This window comes from Nycticebus coucang, chromosome 18 (assembly GCF_027406575.1).
Source record: "Nycticebus coucang isolate mNycCou1 chromosome 18, mNycCou1.pri, whole genome shotgun sequence".
NCBI lineage: Eukaryota > Metazoa > Chordata > Mammalia > Primates > Lorisidae > Nycticebus > Nycticebus coucang.
Window position 1 is genome coordinate 25720330 of NC_069797.1, and position 22442 is coordinate 25742771.

General features: G+C 42.1%; 2 protein-coding genes across 3 annotated transcripts in view; one reads left to right on the forward strand and one right to left on the reverse strand.

Moving 5' to 3' along the window:
* The window catches only part of ZZEF1 (zinc finger ZZ-type and EF-hand domain containing 1), a 149848-nt gene that overhangs the window by 50619 nt on the left and 76787 nt on the right, over nt 1-22442 (forward strand). For both annotated transcript variants that reach the window (XM_053570331.1, XM_053570332.1), the window contains exons 11-23: nt 206-354; nt 5141-5252; nt 6591-6806; nt 7708-7808; nt 8239-8408; nt 9017-9150; nt 12550-12620; nt 13569-13683; nt 18274-18433; nt 20611-20732; nt 20843-20965; nt 21620-21786; nt 21873-21954. In XM_053570331.1, the coding sequence (XP_053426306.1) occupies nt 206-354; nt 5141-5252; nt 6591-6806; nt 7708-7808; nt 8239-8408; nt 9017-9150; nt 12550-12620; nt 13569-13683; nt 18274-18433; nt 20611-20732; nt 20843-20965; nt 21620-21786; nt 21873-21954 (1722 nt within the window). The remainder of the gene's footprint in view (nt 1-205; nt 355-5140; nt 5253-6590; nt 6807-7707; nt 7809-8238; nt 8409-9016; nt 9151-12549; nt 12621-13568; nt 13684-18273; nt 18434-20610; nt 20733-20842; nt 20966-21619; nt 21787-21872; nt 21955-22442) is intronic.
* Nucleotides 10659-11084, reverse strand: LOC128570159 (60S ribosomal protein L34-like). The gene has a single exon (XM_053569133.1). It carries the CDS (start codon nt 11082-11084, stop codon nt 10659-10661), a length of 426 nt encoding a protein of 141 aa, XP_053425108.1.

The window sequence follows — 22442 nt, forward strand, 5'->3', positions numbered from 1 at the left end:
AGGCTGGTCTGAAACTTCTGAGCTCAAGTAATCCATCTGCCTCGGCTTCCCAGAATGCTAGGATTATCAGCATGAGCCACTGTACCCAGTCTCATTGGTTTGATTTTGCTTTAAGCTGTTTGAATATAACCATATTATTCGTAAACAAAATGACCACAGAACTTTTGCCCCTTTGATATAATTTGTCCTGATTTCTTGTTTCCAGGTTCGACGTGGTGGCATCGGTGCCCAGTGTGGGTTGGTATTTGCCTATAATTCATCTTCTGATAAATTTCATGCAGAAGAACACTTCAAAAGGTTTGAAAAATATGACAAATGGAAGCTTCAAGAGTTCAGGCAATTTGTAAAAAGCAGGTAAGGAGCAGAACAAAAATCTTTGTAGTTAATAAGAATGTATGCATTCTGTTATTGGTGAGTTGTTTTCCTGTGTTTATACGAAAGATGCCACTAAGTGGTCATACACATTTATTGGTTTCTTGCAGCATGTTGAAGATGTGTATGTTAATTTGTTCAAAGCCTGTTAGTCCCTTCTGTGACCAAGGACAAGCATCTTCACAGTGGCTGGGTAATGATACATTACATTGCCTGCTTCAGTCTTGAGTGTTACCCAGGTACTGGGAAATTTACACCTGCTCCAACTGCCTTCCTCCCATTGCTGCTTTTATCCAAAATATTTATTAAGCACCTACTATATGCCTGCCCCAAGGCTAGGCACTAAAGATACTGTAATGAGGAAATTGGCATATCCCTGGTTTATAGAGCTTACTGTTTAGCTCAGAAGACAGACAGTAAAATCCGCAGTGTCCAGTGTTAGGAGTGCTGTGTAAGAAAGAGGGCATTGTGGGAGCACACAACAGATCACCTCCCAGAACAAGTGTTGTTATATTGTTTATGAAGGATGAGTTAGAGTTGGTTGGGGTTGGATATGGATGAAAGTGTCCAAGCAAAGAGGAGGCAGATGTGGGGGCCCAGAGGTGAAGTACAGCACATCTGAGGAACTGATAAGTCCAGTGTTGCTGAAGTATGGTGTGTGCTGAAGTATAGTGGCAGTGAGTGGTAAGCAGTGAGGCTGCAGAACCGGGCAGGGGCCAAACCATTAAAAGTCTTTCTGTTCCTGTCTCAGGGTTTAGAATACCCTTAAAGTATCGTGTGTGTGTGTGGGAGTGGGCAGCAGGGAGTAGGGCAGACTGTATTGTTGAGGACTTTCAAGATAAGCAAGGAAGTCCAATGTATGTTTTAGAAGTACTGCTTGGGGGTGGGGTGGGAGTGGGGCGGCGCCTGTGGCTCAAAGGAGTAGGGTGCTGGCCCCATATGCCAGAGGTGGCAGGTTCAAACCCAGCCCTGGCCAAAAACTGCAAAAAAAAAAAAAAGAAGTACTGCTCTGGGTCCGTGCTATGTGTAACATGGATTAGAGGCAAACAAGGCTAGAGGCAGGTGGAATGGAAAGAAGTTGTTGCTGTCACCTAGGAATGCAGAGGAAAGGTGACCTAGACTGGAGCAGCAGCAGCAGTGATGGAGAGGTGTGGCCCAACAAAACTGGCCCTGAATGTAGAGCAAGAGAGGGAGCAAAGCTTGGATAGCAGTTAGTCCTGGCATTTGTACTGGGCAAGTGGGGAAATAGGTAGTGCTTTCTCTGGGATAGAAAATATCCCAGGGAAAAGCAGATGTGTGGGAAAGATGATGAACTCAGTTTTGGTCTTTTTATTTTTTGAGACAGAGTTTCATTTTGTCACTCTCCATAGAGTGCTGTGGTGTCACACCTCTCAGCAACCTCAAACTCTTAGCTGAAGGGATTCTCTTGTTTCAGCCTCCCAAGAAGGTGGGACTACAGTCACCCACCACAATGCCGTGCTGTTTTTGGAGATGTGGTCTTGCTCTGGCTCAGGCTGGTCTTGAACCTGTGAGCTCAGGCAATCCACCTGTCTTGGCCTCCCAGAGTGCTAGGATTATAGGCATGAGCCACCATGCCCGGCCTAGTTTTGGTCCTTTTGAATTTGAAGTTCTAGGAAGCCTTTGGAATGTCCAATACCAGTTAGGTAAATAGGTCAGGAGTCTGGAAGGTACAGAAGTTACAGCTATGACAGATATTTACATGATAATACAAAATGTGGAAATAGATCATTTGGGAAGCGTGTGTGGACTCAGAAAGGGAGAGAACTTGGATCAACATGAGGAAAGTTATCAGCATTGAAGGGGCAAAAGAAAAAAACTCAGAGAAGTGTTAGGAAAACGAGGGCTGTGTCCTGATACAGCCAAGGTTAAATAGTGTTTGAAGAAGTAGGGAATAGGTGGCAGCAGCAGATGTTACTCAGACATCAGTAAGATAAAGTCTAAAAGTGCATCTGTTGTATGTAGTCATGGAGGTCATTGGTGCTGTTGCCTCTGGTATTGCCACTAGGGAGTAAAAACTCAGGGAGCTGAATCTTAGATTTGCTACTGTATGTCTCAGGTAATGGAGCACTGAAGTTAATAGAAGCCTGTTAGTGTCATCTAGTATAGTGCCACTTACACTTCCATATGCCTAAGAATGACCACGTCTAAATGCAGATTCCAATTCAGTAGTTCCAGGTGGGGCTTGGAATTTTTTTTTTTTTTGAGACAAAGTCTCATGTCGCCCTTGGTAGAGTGCTGTGGCATCACAGCTCACAGCAACCTCAAACTCTCTCTTGCCTCAGCCTCCCAAGTAGCTGGGACTACAGGTGCCCGCCACAACGCCCAGCTATTTCTTTGTTACAGTTGTCATTGTTGTTTAGCTGGCCTGGACTAGGCTCGAACCCACCACCCTTGGTGTATGTGGCTGGCACCGTAACCACTGTGCTACAGGTGCCCAGCTGGGGGTTGGGATTTTTATTTCTAACAGTCTCCCAGGTGACTCTGATGCTGCCGGTCCCTGGTCTACACTTCAAATAGCAAAAAACTAGAATAATTCCATCTCTTTTTTTTTTTGAGACAGAGTCTCACTGTGTTGCCCTCAGTAGAGTGCTATGGCATCACAGCTCACAGCAACCTCCAACTCTTGGGCTTCAGCGATTCTTTTGCGTCAGCCTCTCAAGTAGCGGGGACTACAGGCGCCCACCACAATGCCCTGCTATTTTTTTGTTGCAGTTGCTGTTGTTTAGCTGGCCTGGGCTGGGCTCCAACCTGCTAGCCTTGGTGCATGTGGCTGGCGCTGTAACCACTGTGCTATGGGCACCGAGCCGAATAATTCCATCTCTGTGCTGGAATTTTTTTAGCAACATCCTTGACAAATGGTTGTTCAACCTCTCTAGAATACTCTTCACAATGGCAAACTCACTGCATATCAAGGCACTTGCCTAATTAGAATATGTTTGCTGGAAATCTACATTTGTGATTTCTACTCAGTGATCTTTATTTTACCCCCGAAATGAATTGGAACAAATGTCCCTCACTCCTAAATCTCCCTTCAATTACACGTCTTTTTATTTTTATTTTTAAATTTTTTGTAGAGGCAAAGTCTTTCTGTGTTGCCTGGGAACGTCTTGAACTCCTTGTCTCAAGTGATCCTCCCACTTGGGCCTCCCAAAGTGCTGGAATTGTAGGGATGGGCCACTGTGTCTGGCCCATATATGCCTTTCTCTTTTCTTTTAAGAATCTAGGGATCTTCTCTCTCACCCAAGCTGGAGTATAGTGGTATAATCACTAGCTCACTGTCATCTTGAATTCCTGGACTCAAGCAGTCCTCTTACCTCAGCCTCCCAAGTAGCTGGAGCTACAGACCCAGGCCAGCATCTTGGCTAACTATTTTTCTATTTGGTTGTAAAGACAGAGCGTCACTATATTGCCCAGGCTGGTCTTAAACTCCTGGTCTCAGCCATCCTTCTGCTACAGCCTTCCAAAGTATGTGGGTGTGAGCCACTTCATTTCACTCCAAGTATGCCTTTTTCTTACTTTTTTTTTAATATCTTTTTAAGACCGAGTCTCATTATGTTGCCCTCAGTAAAGGGCAGTGGCATCACAGCTCACAGCAACCTCAAACTCTTGGGCTTAAGCGATTCTCTTGCCTTAGTCTTCCAAGTAGCTGGGACTACGGGCACCTGCTTGGCTATTTTTTTGTTGTTGTTGCAGTTGTCTACAAGTGCCTGCCACAACGCCCAGCTATTTTTTGTTGCAGTTGTCATTGTTGTTTAACAGGCCGGAGCTGGGTTCGAACCTGCCTGTTCGGTTGTGTTTCCAGTTTTTAAAAGAAAGTGGCATACAGTTGTGTTTCTTCAGTCTCAAGGCTAGAATGTTTTTCTAAAAGGACTTCATAATGAATAGGAAAGAATACTAAGGCCTAGGAAGGCTGGAGTTTTTGTTTTTTTGTAGCTCCACAGTCTGAAAATTTCCAGGCTTTTACTCTTCAATCATTGCAAGAGGTCCAAGCCTCAGGCTGATCATATACACCTTAGCCAGACCTAGGGAAACAAAACAGAACATGCCTCTCCTTTGTACCTTTCCATTTCCCTTTCTGGCAGAGTCTTGCTGTGTTTTCCCAGGCCAGAGTACAGTGGCATCAGCCTAGCTCACAGCAGCCTCGAACTCCTGGGCTCAAGGGATCCTCCTGCCTCAGCCCGCTGAGTAGCTGGGACCACAGGCATGCAACACCGTGCCCACCTGACTATTCTACTTTTTGTAGAGCTGGGGTCTCACACTTGTTCAGGCTGGTCTCGAACTCCTGACTTCAAGCAGTCCTCCCACCTTGGACTCTCAGAGTGCTAGGATTACAGGTGTGAGCCGCTGCACCCAGTGTGTCTGCTTTCTTTCTTTGTGGAAGTATACCCCAACTGCTGCATGCTACTTCCCTCCTGAGTATCTCATCTAAGATGCCCGACTTCATCTTTCATTCTTTGATTGAGGGAATTATCTAGAGAAGCAGACTTTGTCCTTAGTTCTCAGATTGTATTGGAGGCTAATACAGTTCCTAATTCACAGATAAAGAGACTGAGAAATGGAGGGAAAATCACCACTAAGTCTCTCATGTTCAGGGGTGTACCAGGGGCCAGTTCTTAAGTCAATAGGCCGTAGATACTTAATAGGCTATAGATACAAGTTAAATCCTGCTTAGATGATGTCTTTTTTGTGAGACTCGTGAGAAGTTTAGAAATAGGAAAATGTTTTGTGATTACCCTTGTGTTTACAGGATTGGTTGCTCGTCAGATGACCTTGGAGAGGATGATCCTATTGGCTGGTTTGAGCTGGAAGAAGAGTGGGATGAAGCAGATGTCAAGTTGCAACAGTGCAGAGTTGCCAAAGTAAGCATTAGTGAGTTGTGGCCTCATGTGTTTGTCCACTCCCCTCCTTTTATGCTGTGAGCATTTACTGAATGGCAGTTGTGTGCCAGCCCTGTGGCAACTATGGAACCTTAGCGGTGCATGGACCTTCAAGGAATTTATAGTCTGGGGGAGAGACAGATGCGTGAGACACTATGATGTGAACAGTGATAAAGGGAGATACAGAGAGCTGTCGTAGCCCTGAGGCAAGATACCTAACCCATCCTGGAATTCACTAAGGAAGGTTTCCCAAGAAAGGTGATGTGATGCTAAGTGTTGGAGGCTGATTAAGCCATCATCTTTTAGCCAGGCTAAAATGTATGGAAAAGGGCATCTTGGGCTGAGGGAATGGTGAGAACACAGGCATAAATACAAGAGTTCCATGTTTCCGTAGCTATGGAAGAAACAGTGATTATCTGGCTACTTATTTTTTCCTAAATTTCTAATGAAAATCTTAGACTTGGGCTTAAGTAAGAACTATCTTTAGGGCATATACATAGTAGGTGCTCAGTAAATATTTAAGCAGTTGAGTGTGGATTCTGAAAGGCCCTTAATAAAGCAGATAGCTTGCACAGAAGTTTGACATTGAAGCGGCCTTAGCTTTGAGTGGACAAGACTGTTTTCCTAGGTTCCCAGCACATAGGTTGCATATATCACTTGGGGGCTTTGAGATGATTCCTTAGGGCATTCACTGTTTTCATTGTATATCTTATTTTTTTTTTTTTTTTGAGACAGAGTCTTACTATGTCTCCCTCTGTAGAGTGCTGTAGCATCACAGCTCACAGCAACCTCAAACTCTTGGACTCAAGCAATTCTCTTGCCTCAGCCTCCCAAGAAGCTGGGACTACAGGCACCCACCACAACTCAAGGCTATTTGTTGTTGTTGTTGTTGTTGTCATTGTTGTTTAGCAGGCCCGGGCCGGGTTCAAACCCACCAGCACTGGTGCATGTGGCCAACGCCCTAACCACTGAGCTATGGGCGCTGAGCCCATATATCTGATTTTTGTTTCAAAGTGGGACTGTCACAAAGCAAATTTACCTCTCTTATTTATCATGTCTTTTTCTGTGCTTGCCTTGGAGAGAGAGTTATGATGCCATTTCCCTTATTTTGATCTTCACCAAAACCTGACCTCATTCAAAACTTATATTGTCTTTTTCTTCTTTTTATTGTAGAGACTGGACTTATATTTTGTGTCTCTAGTCCTGAGCATAGTGGTACCTAATAAATTTTTAAAATCCTAGGAGGACCTTCCCAGAAAGACCTTTTTCTCCCTTTTGTCAGTATTTAGGGATTCTGAATCCTTCTCTTATCCTTTCTAGTATTTGATGGTGAAGTTCCTCTGCACCCGCCAGGAGTCAGCAGAGCGCTTGGGCGTGCAAGGCTTGAGCATCAGTGGCTACCTCCGGCCTGTAAGAGCAGACGCAGAGCAGAGTGTGGTCTGTGTCCACTGCAGAAAGGATTCGGAGGAGAGTGTCTGCGGGGCCACACTGCTTCTCAGGACCCTTCAGTTCATCCAGCAGCTTGCCCATGACCTGGTAGGGTTTTCTTAGTTGTTAAACCACATTTCTGTAAGAGAGATGAACGACAGTGGTAGGAGAAACTAACAGCAGCTGATGAAACCTGGCCCTGCTGACACCATGCAGTATGAATGAGTATGAGAGGCATGGTGCTTCTGTGAGGACTTTAAGTGGCCAAGGAAAGCGAGGTGTTGGACATTTATGGGATCAGTCAGTGAAGGATAAAGTGGCTTATGGCCATCATTGTGAGGCTTCCTGGAATAGACTTACAGACACGTTTTAAAGATCGCTGGCAGCGGTTGGCCTGGGGAAACAAAAACAAAAACAAACAAAGCCAGTTCATGGCATTTATATCTTCTTCAAGTCCTAGAAAAATTATTTCTGAAGTCTAGGTGACTCTAGTTATTTACTAAAAGTATTAAAATAATGTTAGAATTGGAAATTATTTTTTGTTTTGATACTGTTATTGTCACTAATAAAACCCAGTGACAACTCACTCAAAGAAAGATTCTTACAGCCTCCCCCAGAGCCCCAGGAGGCCAGGGGAGCACTCTCATGGGTGTAGAACTGTTTCCTGTCTTGACTTGCATTCTGCTTGAAGGCACTTTGACTGTGTCCCCAGTACTGTGTCATGAAGTCAGGAGCCTTCATGGATTTATGTGCAAGTGTGAGGGGGGTTATGTGTATACATACATTTACATACATACGTTCCTGTACATATGCACACATATTTTAGAAAAGTTCAAATCGGAACTTTTTAGTAGTTATGAGTAAGCATTAAAAAATAACAATAAGCATCAGTAATATGGAATTTCACCCATATAGAGCCCCTTTAACAACGAGAGACAAATGGGCATTATGTTATTTCTCTATGTGCATTTTTCAATTTTATTTTTTTCTGGCCTTTATAATTTTTTAGGTGCAGCAGAAGGAAAGTGGCCTAACATATAAATCTTTTCTGGACTTCGTGGGTCTTGATTTGCAGATCTTCTGGAATTTTTACAGCAAATTAAAGCAAAAGTAGGTCAGAATTTGTTATAAGGTGATAATCATATAAACAAAATGGAAGACACTCAGTTTTGCTATTCTAAATGTTTTATTTCCTATATCCTGATTGGAAATATTTGGTTGTTATTGAAAATAGCACTTCATGTTGCTATAAAATACTCAGTTTCGTGATAAGCTCCAGTGTTATAGTCCTTCCTCATTTTACAGCTGAATAAGCAGGACTAGAACTGAGTTTCCTTCCCCACAATGGGCAGAGTTAGACGGGCACTGTGTTTTCAGACACCTGGTACAATGTTCTTTCCATTCCTCTCTTCGTCTGCTCTCTTGTCATTCTTTACAATGAGCCTGAGGCATAGAGGATGGTCCTTTGTAGACATGAGTGTTGCTTTGGAGGGTAAAAGCAGCTGGCCTTTTGCTCACTGACATTCCTTGTTGTCTGTAGCCAGAGGGAAGAATGCGTCCGTGCCCAAACCCTGCTCCTGCAGCTCCTGCAGAGCTGCTTCTCGGTGCTGCAGGAAGAGGTGGCAGCTGCTTCTGAGGGGGAAAAGGCTCCAACCCCGAGCCCCAGAGGAGCAGCGGCTGCCAAGGAGCTCTACACACACTTGTGTGATGGTAAGGATTGAGTTTTTTTTCTTTAATGTGCTGGTAGCCCACAGGGCCTCTTGCTTTGGAGAAGAGGAGGTCCTATGATGACCCACACCAGGAGAGGATAGCTACTGTGGGAAATGAGTGTTTCTCTTGATACTCTTTTGAATTACTAGTTTATGTTCAGGATTTATTTCCTCATCAACAGACTTCTTTTCCTCCTGGCTTTAGATACATAACTGTGTTATATTAAAAAGAATCATGGTCACACTGTTGGGCTATAGTGTCAGCTAAGATGCAGGGATGAGACTGATAGATTTGGGGGGAGAGATTGTAGTCATAAATTTAGGATGAAACATATGACCGCTGAAGTGATTTTTAAGTTTTTGCCAAGCTATGTCTCAAAAAGATGGGGAAGTAATGAAATAAAAATTGGTACATACAGTCTTTGTTCTAGTTAAATGTAAATAAACAGTAATTTGCTTATACTACCTAACCTGTACAGAAGTATTTTTGCCCTAGTATTAACTATAAAGGAGAGAGTAGTGAGTTTATGGGCTAGTTATAGCAGATATGTATTGTAAGTGAATAGCTGGAATTATGTTAAAGCTGATTCCATTGTTTATTTTTATCAGTGGTAGATAGGGTGGATGGAGACTCTGTGCCCATGGAGATATTAAAACAAGAAGTTAGGAATACTCTTCTCCATGGGGCTGCCATCTTCTTTCCTGATCGACAGACCCGGCGAAACCATCTCTTCACCATGATGGTAACTATTTACTAAAAGGCTGGATTCTATTTCTGAAGTCTATGAGGATGAAATTTATTAGTCTTTGTTTTCTAGGTGTGTATATATATTATATAACTTAATCAGTAAATAATACATGGTTTTTTGGATAGCTAAACTTAACAACTCTAGGATGATTTATTTTTTTTTAGTTTTTAAACTTTATTCAAATTAATACAAGGGTACAGTGTTTTCTAGGAATATATTGTCGGTTTTAATTTCCCAAATATTTATTAATCCCATATGCATAACTTTATGAGGAACACGGAGATATCTAAGGATATGGCAGTATACTCAAGGTGGGGGATGACAGATAATCCCAATCTGTGTTTCATAACCTTTCGCAGCAGTATAGTCTCTTTTATGACTAGTCTACAATTAAAAGTTTCCTTTTAAAATTTTAACTTTTTATTAAAAAGTAGACTAAATAGTATAATGAATCTCCCAATACCCCAAATATACCCTTTACCTAGCTTGAACAATTATAAACAAAGGCTAATCGGGTTTCATCTATAATATACCTCATTTACTCATCCCTCCCTCCCCTATGCCCAGTATTAGTTCAAAGTATATCCCTGATGTATTTTATTTTTAAATATTTCAGAATATGTCTGTAAACATAATACAACCACATTTTAATCTTCAGCTGGTTCTTTTCATCTCACCCTCCTAGAACCCTTCTCCATGTTATTCAGATATTAGTACTGAGGGTGAAAAATGCTTTCAGTATGTATAAGCATTATGTTACCAAATGGAATATTTTGTACACAGATCCAGGTTTCTAATTTTGAGAGATGGATTTCTATATGAAAATGAGTATGATACGTGAAAAAATATATTAATGATAAGTTGAAACAGAACAGATATTCCTTTTTCTAGGTCATACCCAAATTATCTAGGTAAGGGAACTAGGTTCCTATGTTGCAATGAAAGTAAAGCACAGGGAAACATAAGTAAACTATGGTGATAAATTAGTTAAGAGGTTGCAAAGAAGCAAAATTTTGCTTATGGATATAGATAAATCCTAACAAAATGTTAATTAACCAATCCAACAACATATAAACAAAATTATAACCAAGCTGCAGTTACCCTAGAAATGCAATGATGGTTTAACATTAAAATATCAGTAAATGAAATCATAAAGGAAAAAAATTATCTCTAAATCTTTTGAGACAAGAGTCTTACTTTCTTGCCCCCAGTAGAGTGCCATGGCATCATAGCTCACAGCAACCTCAAACTCTTAGGCTCAAGCAGTCCTCTTGCCTCAGCCTCCCAAGTACCTGGGACTACAGGTGCCCACCACAATACCTGGCTATTTTTTGTTGTTGTTATTATTATTATTATTATTGTTTGACAGGCCCCACCAGGTCCTATTTAAAAAATAATAGTTAGAAAGAATAAAACAAGTAATAATTACCTGCAGATGATAAGATTTCAGATTTTTTTTTTTCAGTCTTTATTTTTATTACTCAAAAAAACCCTTCGTTTTCTTATTTAGCTTTCTGACTCTGTGCTTGTGCCTTCAACACTTTCACAATGATTTTCCGCTCCTCAATAAGGAAAGCACTCTTGATCCTGTCACGAACACATTTAGCACACATGGAGCCACCATAGGCCCTACTGACATGTTTTTTTGTTTTAGACAACCTCATAAGAACTTTAGGTCTCCCAACGCGAACCCCTTTAAGTCTGCCTGGGCACACGCCACATGCAGATTTTGGTGCTTTCCCAACCTTCTTGGTATAAAGGTAAACAATTCTGTTACCAGGGGTGCGGAACAGCCTGGTTTTGTTAGAGGCCGTATTGTAGGAAAGCCTACGACGGTATGTCAACTGCTGCACCTTTTTGAGTGCCTCTAGACAGCGTCCCCGGAAGAGCGATTTCAGATTATTTTTATTGGCTAGATAGATAAGCATGAATAGAATTACTAAAGGGCGGCGCCTGTGGCTCAAGGAGTAGGGCGCTGGTCCCATATGCTGGAGGTGGCGGGTTCAAACCTAGCCCCGGCCAAAAACAAAAAACAAAAAACAACAACAACAAAAAAAAGAATTACTAAAAAGAAATTGACAAAGAGAACTAGATATATTTTGAAAAGGCATTTCTATATGTAACAGCCAATTAACTAACACACAAAGTAATGCTCTGTGTGATGCATAAAGGTCTGTAGAAATGAAAGAGGGAATAAAAAAGCATAAAATGTGGTCCCTGCTAGCAAAGGGCTATAGACACCTGCCACAGGAAAAAATGATTCCATCTGCAGCAGGCATTTAGAGGATAATCATGTGGAAGCAAAATGATTGAGGAAGAGAGGAGGAAGGATGTTTATATTCCAGCTATATATAAAATTTGTGTGTCAGCTCGAGGAATCACTTCTCACATTGTGAGTTATAAAACCTTTGACAGCATCAGCTGACTGACCCACTGGACTGTGGATGGGGCTTTGTCCTACTTGTTTGCTGCAAGCATTTGCCAAGTAGCTGAGCAAGTGATTATTATGCTAGCAGGTGTCCCACACAGAAAAGTAGAAAGAGGACAAATAACTTCTTGAATGACATTGGTATCTATTAGCAGAGCAACTCAGTCACTTTCCCTTTGTCCACCCATTCTGATAGCAGTGATAGGAGTTGTATTTTTCCTTCTTATGCTGGTGAATTGAACAGCACTGCCAGTCTTTTTTTCTTTCTTCTTTTTTTTTTGAGACAGTGTCACTCTGTTGGCTGTAGGTAGAATGCTTTGGGATCATAGCTCATAGCATCCTCAAACTCTTAGGCTCCAGTCATCCTCCTGCCTCAGCCTCCTGAGTAGCTAGGACTATAGGCATGTGCCACCATGCCCAGCTAGTTTTTCTATTTTTAGTAGAGACAGGGTCTTGGTCTTGCATGGGCTGATCTCAAACTCCTGAGCTCAAGCAATCCACCTGCCTTGGCCTCACAGAGTGCTGGGATTGTAGGCATGAGCCACTGTACAGCCCACTCCCAATTTTTTGCAGTGCTAAGTAGTTCTCTCTCCATCAAGATGTGATTCCTATGACTGTCACCATAGACTGTAAACCTATAGGATCAAGCAAAAGCTTTGATCCTTTTTATTTAAAAACAGAAAGTTCACCAGAAATGTACTGTGTCCTTGCCTTTTGGTCTTGGGATGGTGAGAAATCTTGACCATGTTAGTTTTGACAGTGAATAAAGTACTCATTGCCATCTTCTGTTGAGATGGTTGGTTCTTCCCCTAACTAGACCATATTTTAGTTGGGCACTGTGAGGTGGTTCGCTGTCCTTGGCTTCCCTCATACTGGGAATACTGGGTAGTGTTATTTCATGCTTCTCTAAGTCTCTGGAACAACATGGAGTAGCTTTGCTACATATACAGTTTCTGGTTTTTTAGAAAAATGTCACTGAGCAGGAGCACAAGCAGTCCCTGCAGCTCACTTTCCGGTCACTATGCACATATTTTAGGTAAGTTTGTATTATTTTCAGTTGTCAAATATTTCAAATCTTTGCAAAGTTGTTTTCATTGACCATCCCTTCCTTTTGTGTGCTTTTAGAGTAGTAATTTCCTCTGCTCAGAAAGCTACATTTTTCTCATCACCACGCACAAGAGTGACCAAAATAGTAGTTAAATGATAAACTTGACAGCTTAACCCAAATCCCGTCATCATAAGACATTTAGAGTTGAACCTATTGAGAATCTCTTTGAACACTTCAGTTTCTAAGTGATTTTTAAAGACCTAAGCTAAAGCTGGAGTTTGAGGTCCTATACTCACCCCAGATACATTAAAATTAACTACAGAAGCACAGAATGGTAGTTTGCCAAAGGAAATGTTCTGGGAAGGGAGAACTTGAGGATTTTTATGTGTTTTGATAATCAGAGAAGTGAGTGGGCCTGCAGGTTGCATTACTAGAGATATAAACTTTTAAAGGAGGGAGAGAACTAATAGCCTGAGCAACTGCCTGCAAGTCAGGCTTTATCTGGTATACAAGCCAGACTTGGAGGGCTGTCTGTGTAAAATGCATTTAGAATCTAGCAGCAGCAGTGTGAAAGAGCCTTGGGCTGTCATGAGAAGAGCATTTGGAGACACAGGGAATATTTAGCCTGGATTATGAAATTAACAGTCAATAGATTAGGTATATTTCATGTTAGTGCCCTATGTGATTCATTTGTGCAGTTTACTCACCAAAACCCAGGTGGACTTATGAGTTTGTACTATGGGAAGACATGTTTATGAACAGATAGGGGCATGGTCCTGCCTGGGACCATGGCCTGTCTTCCTGACCCAAACTCCTCCCAGCCTGTAGAACTGACACTGATATCTTTCTGAGTTCTCTTGAGGAACCTTTTAAGATCGAAAGCATAAAAGTCCCTTTTCTGAAGCCAGTGGTCCTGATTAGTCTGTGTCCTTTCAGTGATAAGGATCCAAGCGGCCTTCTCCTTTTACCTGAGAAAAACGACCTGGCCAGCATGAACATCAGTGAAGTCCTGGCGGTCATGAACACTCTCCTCTCTGTTGCTGCTCGAGAGGTATCCGATGTCTGCCTCCCTGTTTTCTTTGTCTCATGCTTTTAGGAGCACGTGATAGGCAGTCGCTGGTGCTTTTCCTCTTATCCTCATTTACAGCATGCGTGTCCTCTGCTTACTTGACTGTTACAAGTGAGCCAAAGATTTCCCAGCTAGCAGCTGCCTGAGGGAATACTTACCAGGTGTTGGTGGTTAGAGAGCAATAAAACACAGGGGTGCTCACTAAGGCTTCCTGAGAAGAAAGAAGAGTGGATTTGTACCAAGTCTCCTTAGAGTGTCAGTCCCTGAGCCTAGCACATAGTGATGTGTTAGTGATGTGAATTTTGAGGAAAACTACTTCAGCTTTTTTTTTTTGAAGTAAGATTTCTTACCCATTTCACAGACTAATCAAATCTGACAGTATATTCTTTTCCCTGTGCTACTGGGATTTAAAAAAATTTTTTTTTAAATTTCAGATTAATATGAGAGTACAAAGGTTAGGTTACAGTGTTTGCATTTGTTAGGTAACGTCCCTGTTGTAGTTGTGTCCTGCACCGGGAGGTGTGCCTTATACCCTTAACATTGCTCCCATTAGGTGGAAGCACACCTATCCCCCCACCCCCACCTTCCTCTCCCCTCCCTTCGAACTGGAATTGAATTGAGTTTTTATCTTGTGTGGGCATGTATTAGTTCATGTACTGGCTTCATATTAGTATTGAGTACATTTTTTCCTGCTCTAAACTTGCTTTTCCATTCTTGTTATACTAAGAAGAATGTATTTCAATTCCATCCAGGTTAGGATTTTTTTAATTTTGCTTTTTTTTTTTTTTAAATGAAGCATTTTGTTTCTCAAAGTGTAGTTCATGCTTCACTTAGATCAAAGTCACCTGGGGTATTTGGCAGAAATTTGGATTTCTAGGTTCTACCCCAAGCTACTGATTTAGAATCTCTAATGATAAGGCTTAAAAAACTACATTTTTAGCAAGCACCCCAAGGGATTCTGAAGCAACAGCACCTCAATACTAGGGGATGAAGAACTACCTCTTTGGATTAAATATGGGTACCAGAGAGTTAGAGGAGATTTGATGGTAGGATAGCCCAAACCACACCCTTGAGGTATCTAATGAAATGAACTTTAAGGCATCTTATCTTGTAGTTGATCTTAGCGTCTTTAAATCTCTTGCATTTTTTTGCTAGTGCTTTACTGATTTCAAGTTGCTGTTATAACCATGATTTCATTCATCCCCAGGAACCTTGAGTGAAAGGACAGTCAGTAATAATTTCCCCTAGTTCACCTATAGGGACCATTGAGAGCTAGTACTGTGACTGTGTTATCATTAGCCAGGGTTACGCTGAGGCCAACCACTATTTAGACCTAGTGTTAATTTAAATCCAGGGTTGTGATTTCACCATGATGCCTCTCTTCTTTAAAGTAACCTTGACCTTATAAGCTTTAGCTTTATTTGTGATCATTACTCTATTTTCTACTGTCATGTTTATTTTCTCTTGCTTTCTGGCTTATTTCCAGACTCTTTTGCCCATCCTTGAGTCTTCTTTAAAAGTCTCATTCAGGGTGGCACCTGTGGCTCAGCGGGTAGGGCGCCAGTCCCATATGCCGGAGGTGGCGGGTTCAAACCCAGCCCCGGCCAAAAAAAAAAAAAAAAAAAAAGTCTCATTCAAATCTACTGCTCATCAATATTTGTTCTTTGCCCCATTTAGCCACTGCTCATTCTTATGTCTGTCTTTATTTCTGCCATTTCCTACACCTTCTCTTTCTTTTTATTTATTTATTTTTTGAGGCAGTGTCTCCCTGTGTTACCCTCGGTAGAGTACCGTGGTGTCACAGCTCACAGCAACCTCAAACTCTTGGGCTTAAGTCATTCTCTTGCCTCAGCCTCCCAAGTAGCTGGGACTACAGGTGCCCACCACAGTGCGTGGTTTTTTTGTTGTTGTTGCTGTCATCATTGTTGTTTAGCTGGTCTGGGCCAGATTCAAACCCCCCTCCAGCCTTGGTGTATGTGGCTGGCACCGTAACCACTGTGCTACAGGAGCCCAGCCACACCTTCTCCTCCTTTTTCTCAGAACTCTGAAGCCTTAACTGAGCTCTTGCCCCCACCAGTGTTTCTTCTGTAGGCACATCATCAGTGTCATGGGGCAGAAAAATTAACACCTTCATTTTCATAGGTGTTAATTCTGCCTCCTATGTAAGGAATTGGTGGATGCTGGAGCCAGGACTGAAATCTGGGCCAGTCGATTCCGAGTCTTGTCCTCTTTTCCTTAGGTCAGACTTTACTGTATGATGTGTAAGGAGATGTGTCAAAGAGAATTTCCCATAATTGTTATCATTTGGAGATCAAATATGTATCCTTTCTTCCTTTTCATTTCCATGTGATACAAAGGAAGTTACAGGTATCATTGAACTTCTTGCCAGAGATGACTGTAGCCATTTACATATTTCTCTGAATTATCTTTCAGTAAAAATATTTATGGTTATACTAAAAAGGTCAGTTTAGAGCAGAAAGAAAATTTAAAGGTGGTCTAAAATGTACCTACCCTGAAATTGTCCTCATAAGTCTGTTGACTCTGAGGAGTCAAACATCTGCTGAATGCCTGCTGCGTTTGAGGCCCTGTTCTAGGAACGGGGGATACAGTGAAAAAGCATGGTCTTGAAGAGCAAACATGTAATCAGGGTATTTATCATTGCAAATAGTGCAGCAAGGGCTGGCAGTGAAGTGAGCACAGGGTCCTGTGGGATACAGAAGAGTGTACCTGCCACTGTCAGGTAGGGGGAGTGCTGCTGGGGAAAGGCTTTCTGGAGAAGGTGGTACTGGACCATGAATAAGGTTTAGCCAGGTGAAGAAGGAGGCATTCCAGGTGGAGGCAGCAGTGGGTACAAAAGGCCAGTGACAAGATGGGAGGAGTAGATGTTTGAAGAAGAAAATGATAATGGAGATAACTTGAACATGCTGAGTTCCTGGTTCTGGTAGGACTCAAGGCAACAAGATCTGGTTTTGCACTAGGACATAAGTCAGTGTTGAAGATTTTGCAATCAGTGACAAATGGGATAGTTGGAGCCCTGACTGTAGATGGTGTCACTTCACCCAGGGCATCTTGAGGGACATCTATAGAGGGGAAGCCAGGAGAGCAGGAAGGAGAGAATTTCAAGAGGGACAGTGGCCAGCAGAGCCTCTGAGGTCAAGTGGAGAGGCTTTGCCCTCCAGGTGGTAGATGCCTTTGAGGAGTGGCGTCAATGGAAGCAATAGAAAGAGGGAAGAACAACCAAAACCAGAGCAAACGTGGGCAACTTTTAAACAACATATACCTAGAAAAGACAGTGTGTGGATGGGTGTCTTAAAGAAACACTTGTCTGTCATAAACTGGTCATTAGCAGTACCTTTGAAATCCAGTCCCCCAACACCCACATGCCCATGTATGCCTCACCCTCCTTCCTCACCAGTCACACATAGTAACTACCATTCTGAAGTTTATGTCATCCTTTCTTTGTGTATTCTTTCTACTTATCCCTACATAGCATGTTCATTTAGCTAAACAAACATCATGGAATCATGTGGTATACCATCTTCTGTGACTCATTTTTTTCACTCAGCAGTGTTTTGAGATTCATCCATGTTGATGTATGTACTGATTTGTTTGTATTTACTGATGTACCATGTTTCCTGTATGAACATTGCACAGTTTATCAATTTTATTTTGAAGGGATAATTGGGCTGGTTCTAAATTAGTGTTGTGATACACATATGAACATACCCACCTCATGGTTCATATGTGCAAGAATTTATCTCTAGTGGTCAGATGACTCTTCAGACAGACTCCTGAGAACAAAATGATGGTTAGAGAGTCACAGAGGGATGAAGAATTGTTTTTTTGTTGTTGTTGTTTTGTTTTTTTGAGATAGTCTTTCTATGTTGCACTCAGAGTGCTATGGCATCACAGCTCTCAGCAACCTCAAACTCTTGGGCTTAAGTGATTCTCTTGCCTCAGCCTCCTGAGTAGCTGGGACTACAGGTGCCTGCCACAACACCCAGCTATTTTTTGATTGCAGTTGTCATTGTTGTTTAGCTGGCCCTAGCTGGGTTCTAACCCACCTGCTTTGGTGTATGTGGCTGGCACTCTAACCACTGAGCTACGGGCGCTGAGCCAAGAAGAATTGTTTTTTGTTTTTTGTTTTTTTTTTTAAGGCGAGAGAGATTTAATTGAAGGTTCAGAGGAAAGAACCAGGGAGAGTGATTTGAAGATGTGAGAGAAAGAGGTACCCAGTGGGGTGAAGTTCTTGAGGTGGCAGAAAGAGATGTCATATGAAATAAAAACTGTGTGCAAAGCTTCTGATGTTTTCATAACATCATCTTTCTTGGTCACTTCTGTGTTGAACGCTCTTTCACCACTGTTCTCCATATCCATGGTGTTTTTTGGCTAGTGACAGCTGATCTCTTAGAATAGCAGTTCTCAACCTGTGGTTGCAACCCACAGGAACTGTATTTAAGGGCTGTGGCATTAGGAAGGTTGAGAACCACTGCCTTAGAAAGTGCCTGTGACTGTGTTCTGTGAATGACCTTCTCACAAACACTTTCTGTATGTCTCCCCCCTCCCTTGTAGTGTGAGCTGTTGATGCTCAATGGGGCCAAACGGGAGGCTGGCTCTGTGCTGTTCTCCCTGTTCTGGTCCGTCCAAGGCAGCCTGCTTTCCTGGTGCTACCTGCACCTGAAGGGCACGGATTGTGGAGCCAAAGATCTTGCTGTTGATCTTGTTGAAAAATGTGAGTTGCATGAAATGGATAAAAACAGATAAGTGTTTGGGTTTGATTCTGTGTTTATATTCCCTTCTTTAGTAACTCATATGCTGGGTATGCTTATGGTATGCATATGGGTTTTCTTCTCTTTTCTTTACTGTAATTCGGTTCTTTGATTTCTTTGTCGTCTTCTTTTTTATTTTTTTTTGAGACAGAATCTCGCTCTTTTGCCCTGGGTAGAGTGCATGGTGTTATAGCTCACAGCAACCTCAAACTCTTGGGTTCAAGCAATCCCCTTGCCTCAGCCTCCCGAGCACCTGAGACAACAGGCACCTGCCACGACTGACTAATTTTTAGAGATGGGGTCTTGCTCTTGCTCAGGCTGGTCTTGAACTCCTGAACTCAAGCAATCCATCTGCCTCAGAGTGCTAGGATTACAGGCGTGAGCCACCACACCCAGCCTTCTTTTTGTCTTTTTTTGCGTTTTTTTTTTGGCCAGGGCTGGGTTTGAACCCGCCACCTCCAGCATATGGGGCTGGCGCCCTACTCCTTTGAGCCACAGGTGCCACCCCCATCTTTTTGTCTTCTTAAAATGGAATTTTATAGCATGCCTCTTTTGCCCAAAATTTACTATTTTAACATGATAGTAGGTCTAAGTGTTTTTTTTTACAGTTCTATCATTTCATAGCCTAAACTGCCTCTATAATCATACAGCACTCTTACATGTCATCTGTACTCTTTAGTAAATTCTACCATCCCTGTTTTGTTTTATTTTATTATATATATATATTTTTTTTTTCTTTTTTTTTTCTTGAGACAGAGTCTCATCATGTCGCCCTTGGTAGGGTGCTATGGCATCACAGCTCACAGCAACCTCAAACTCTTGGGCTCAAAGCAATTCTCTTGCCTCACCCTCTCAGTAGCTGGGACTACAGGTGCCCACCACAACGCCTGGCTATTTTCTTATTATTATTGTTGTTGTTTAGCAGGCCAGGTTAGGTTCAAACCCACCAGCCCTGGTACATGTGGCCGGGACCCTAACCACTGAGCTATTGGTGCCGAGCATACCATCCCTCTTTTAATCAAGACTTCTAAAAGTGGAAGTCTTTTTTTTTTTTTTTTTTTTTTTTTTTTTTCAGTGAGACAGAGACTCAAGCTGTTGCCCTGAGTAGAGTGCTGTGGCATCATAGCTCAGAGCAACCTCCAACTCCTGGGCTCAAGCGATTCTTCTGCCTCCACCTCCCAACTAGCTGATACTACAGGCACCTGCCACAATGCCCGGCTATTTTTTGGTTGCAACCATCATTGTTGTTTGGCGGGTCCGGGCTGGATTCGAACCTGCAAGCTCAGGTATATGTGGCTGGCACCTTAGCCGCTTGAGCCACAGGCGCCGAGCCAAAGTGGAAGTCTTGAACTTTTAAAATCTAAAATATCTGAGCACTACTGTGACTCAGATTCATGTTCTGTAAACCCCCAGAAAATTATGTGACGCCAAATAGGTTTTATTTATTTTTATTTTTTGAGACAGAGTCTCAAGCTGTCACCCTGGGTAGAGTGCCGTGGCATCATAGCTCACAGCAACCTCCAACTCTTGGGTTTGAGCCATCCTCTTGCCTCAGTTTTTCTGTTTTAGTAGAGATGGGGTCTCGCTTTTCCTCAGGCTGGTCTTGAACTCATGAGCTCAAGCAGTCCACTCGCACCTCCCAGTGTTACTAGGATTACAGGTATGAGCCACTACACCCAGCCAAGCCAATTAGGTTTTCAGAAATTTTATGTGGAAAATTCAGTTCCATCAAATTTGACCTCAGAAACTGTGACAAAAACTCTTGCAGTATCGGGTCCTGCCATGTAGAGCTTGGCCCATGGGATCGGTACTCCTGATGCATGGCCCCCCTGTAAACAAAGGAGGAGGAGAGGCTGATAACTGATATGTAACTTCACTTGTAAAAGGGATGTCTCCATGTCATGGAAAAATAGCAAAGATAACAAAAATCACTCACTCACTCACATTCTTTTACTGAAATTCAGTTTCTCCCTACCAGAAGAATGTGTTTGGATGGTGCTTTGTGATTTCATGATCTTTATGATCTTGTGGAATCCCCTTCACAGCTTCTCTGGCTCTCTTAGCTTTGCCCTGGGTGATAACTAAGGAAGTGATATTTCTACTATATAAAGTACTAATTATTTTCTTTATGTTTTGGTAGATGTGAGACAGTTTCTGGCAAGCACAAAAGTCATTTTGGAATCCCTTTTGTCACAGTATAGTGGCAAAACCATAGTAGAAACATTGTGTAATTCAGTGTTTTCAATGGCAGCTCGTCAACTGGTAAGAAAAAGTGGTGGTAGCTATTTGTAATGAGTGGGGTGGGGATTGGGAACATGTGTGCCCAGGCAGTGTCTGAGGTGAGTGCTAAATGCTTTGTCTGCTTCCTTTAGGTCATCTTCCTGCTGGACTTTTGCACTTTAGACATTTCACATTGCACACTCTTGAGAGAGTTTAGTGCCCTAACAGAACTGCTAAAGAAGCTATGCAGTGACTGTGATGGAGGGCTGAACAAGGTAACTTGAGCTGGCACTTGAGCCTGCTTTGTGTCCTCTCTTAGGTGTGATGCGACCATTCTCACTGAAGATTGGACTGCAGAGCTACACAAATAAATTACTTCTGCAAGACCCCCTTTATGTCACCAGGGGTTTTCACCAGCAAGGATAAATGCTAGTCCACGGTGATTTGGCATGGTCAGCATTAGAAGGGGATGCAGAAAGGAAGCTCTGCATAGATTAGTCATATCATTTATTATCTTATGAGGTTGTATGTGAACAAGCAGGTTGAAGTATGGAAGAGAAAAATGTATGTTGAAAGGCAAATAAGATTTGGTATTTTAAAGAATTTTCTCCCTTACTAATTTCATAGTACACAAAATATATTCATTTATCTTTCAAAAATTTTTTACTATCTCATTGGAGTTTCATGATAACCCTGTGGCAGTAGAAAGGGCATGTATATTTAATAGGCAAAGAAGTAAAGGTTCAAAAAAAAAAAAAACAAAAACAGGAAGGAAGGAAATGTGATTCTTTTTGGAGTATCAGGTGACGGTTTGTTTAGGGCTGTCAAAGTCTGTGGGCCTGGGATACTGACAGAGAAACAGTCTAGTGCACGTGGCTGTGTGTTAGGTGATGAGAACCTTTTCTCCCCCAACTCATTTGTTTGCATAGCTGGACGTTGAGACCTGGCAACAGGAGCAGCCCGTGGTATTACATACATGGACTAAGGAATCTACTCACAACTATGAAAATAACTGCCATGAAGTGTCTGTCTTTGTTAGCCCAGGGGCAACCTATTTTGAAGTGGAATTTGATGAGAGGTGTGAAACTGAAAAAAGGTAAGCCTCCCATGTTCTTTTTTTCCCCCAAGCAATTACAGAACAAAAGTGAAAGAAGGAAAGTAATAAAGATTATGCCTTCATAGGTATGATTATCTGGAATTTACTGATGCTAGAGGTGGGAAAACACGCTATGATACCAAAGTTGGCACTGATAAATGGCCTAAGGTGAGTGGTATTCCTGGAAAGAGATGAAATACTTATGCACCAAGTCTGTACTCTTTGTCCACTTTCAGGGAACAGCGGAGGGATAGGTCTTTGAAGGGAAGCATTTATGTTGTACTTTTTGTCTAAAAAAGGGCATATATCAGTTTGACAAACTCTAACCTGTCACTGGTTTTGTAAATGAAAATTGTTTTGAACACACAGCCATGCTTGTTTATGTATTGTTTATAGCTGTTTTGGCACTCAGTGGCAGAGTTGAGTAGCTATAGTAAAAATGACATGGCCCCCCAAAATCGAAAATAATTGCTCTGTGTTTTTTTTTTGTTTTGTTTTGTTTTTTTTGACATAAAGTTCCTGTCACACCCAGGCTAGAGGTGTTGTCATAGCTCACTGCAACTTCAAACTCTTGGGCTCAAGCAATTCTTGCCTCAGCTTCCCAAGTAGCTGGGACTACAAGCGCCCTCCACCATGCCAGGCTAATTTTTTTAAAC

Bases quoted from the DNA above. Each gene is read 5' to 3' on its own strand.
- LOC128570159 (XM_053569133.1), bottom strand. From the start codon at position 11,084: ATGCTTATCTATCTAGCCAATAAAAATAATCTGAAATCGCTCTTCCGG.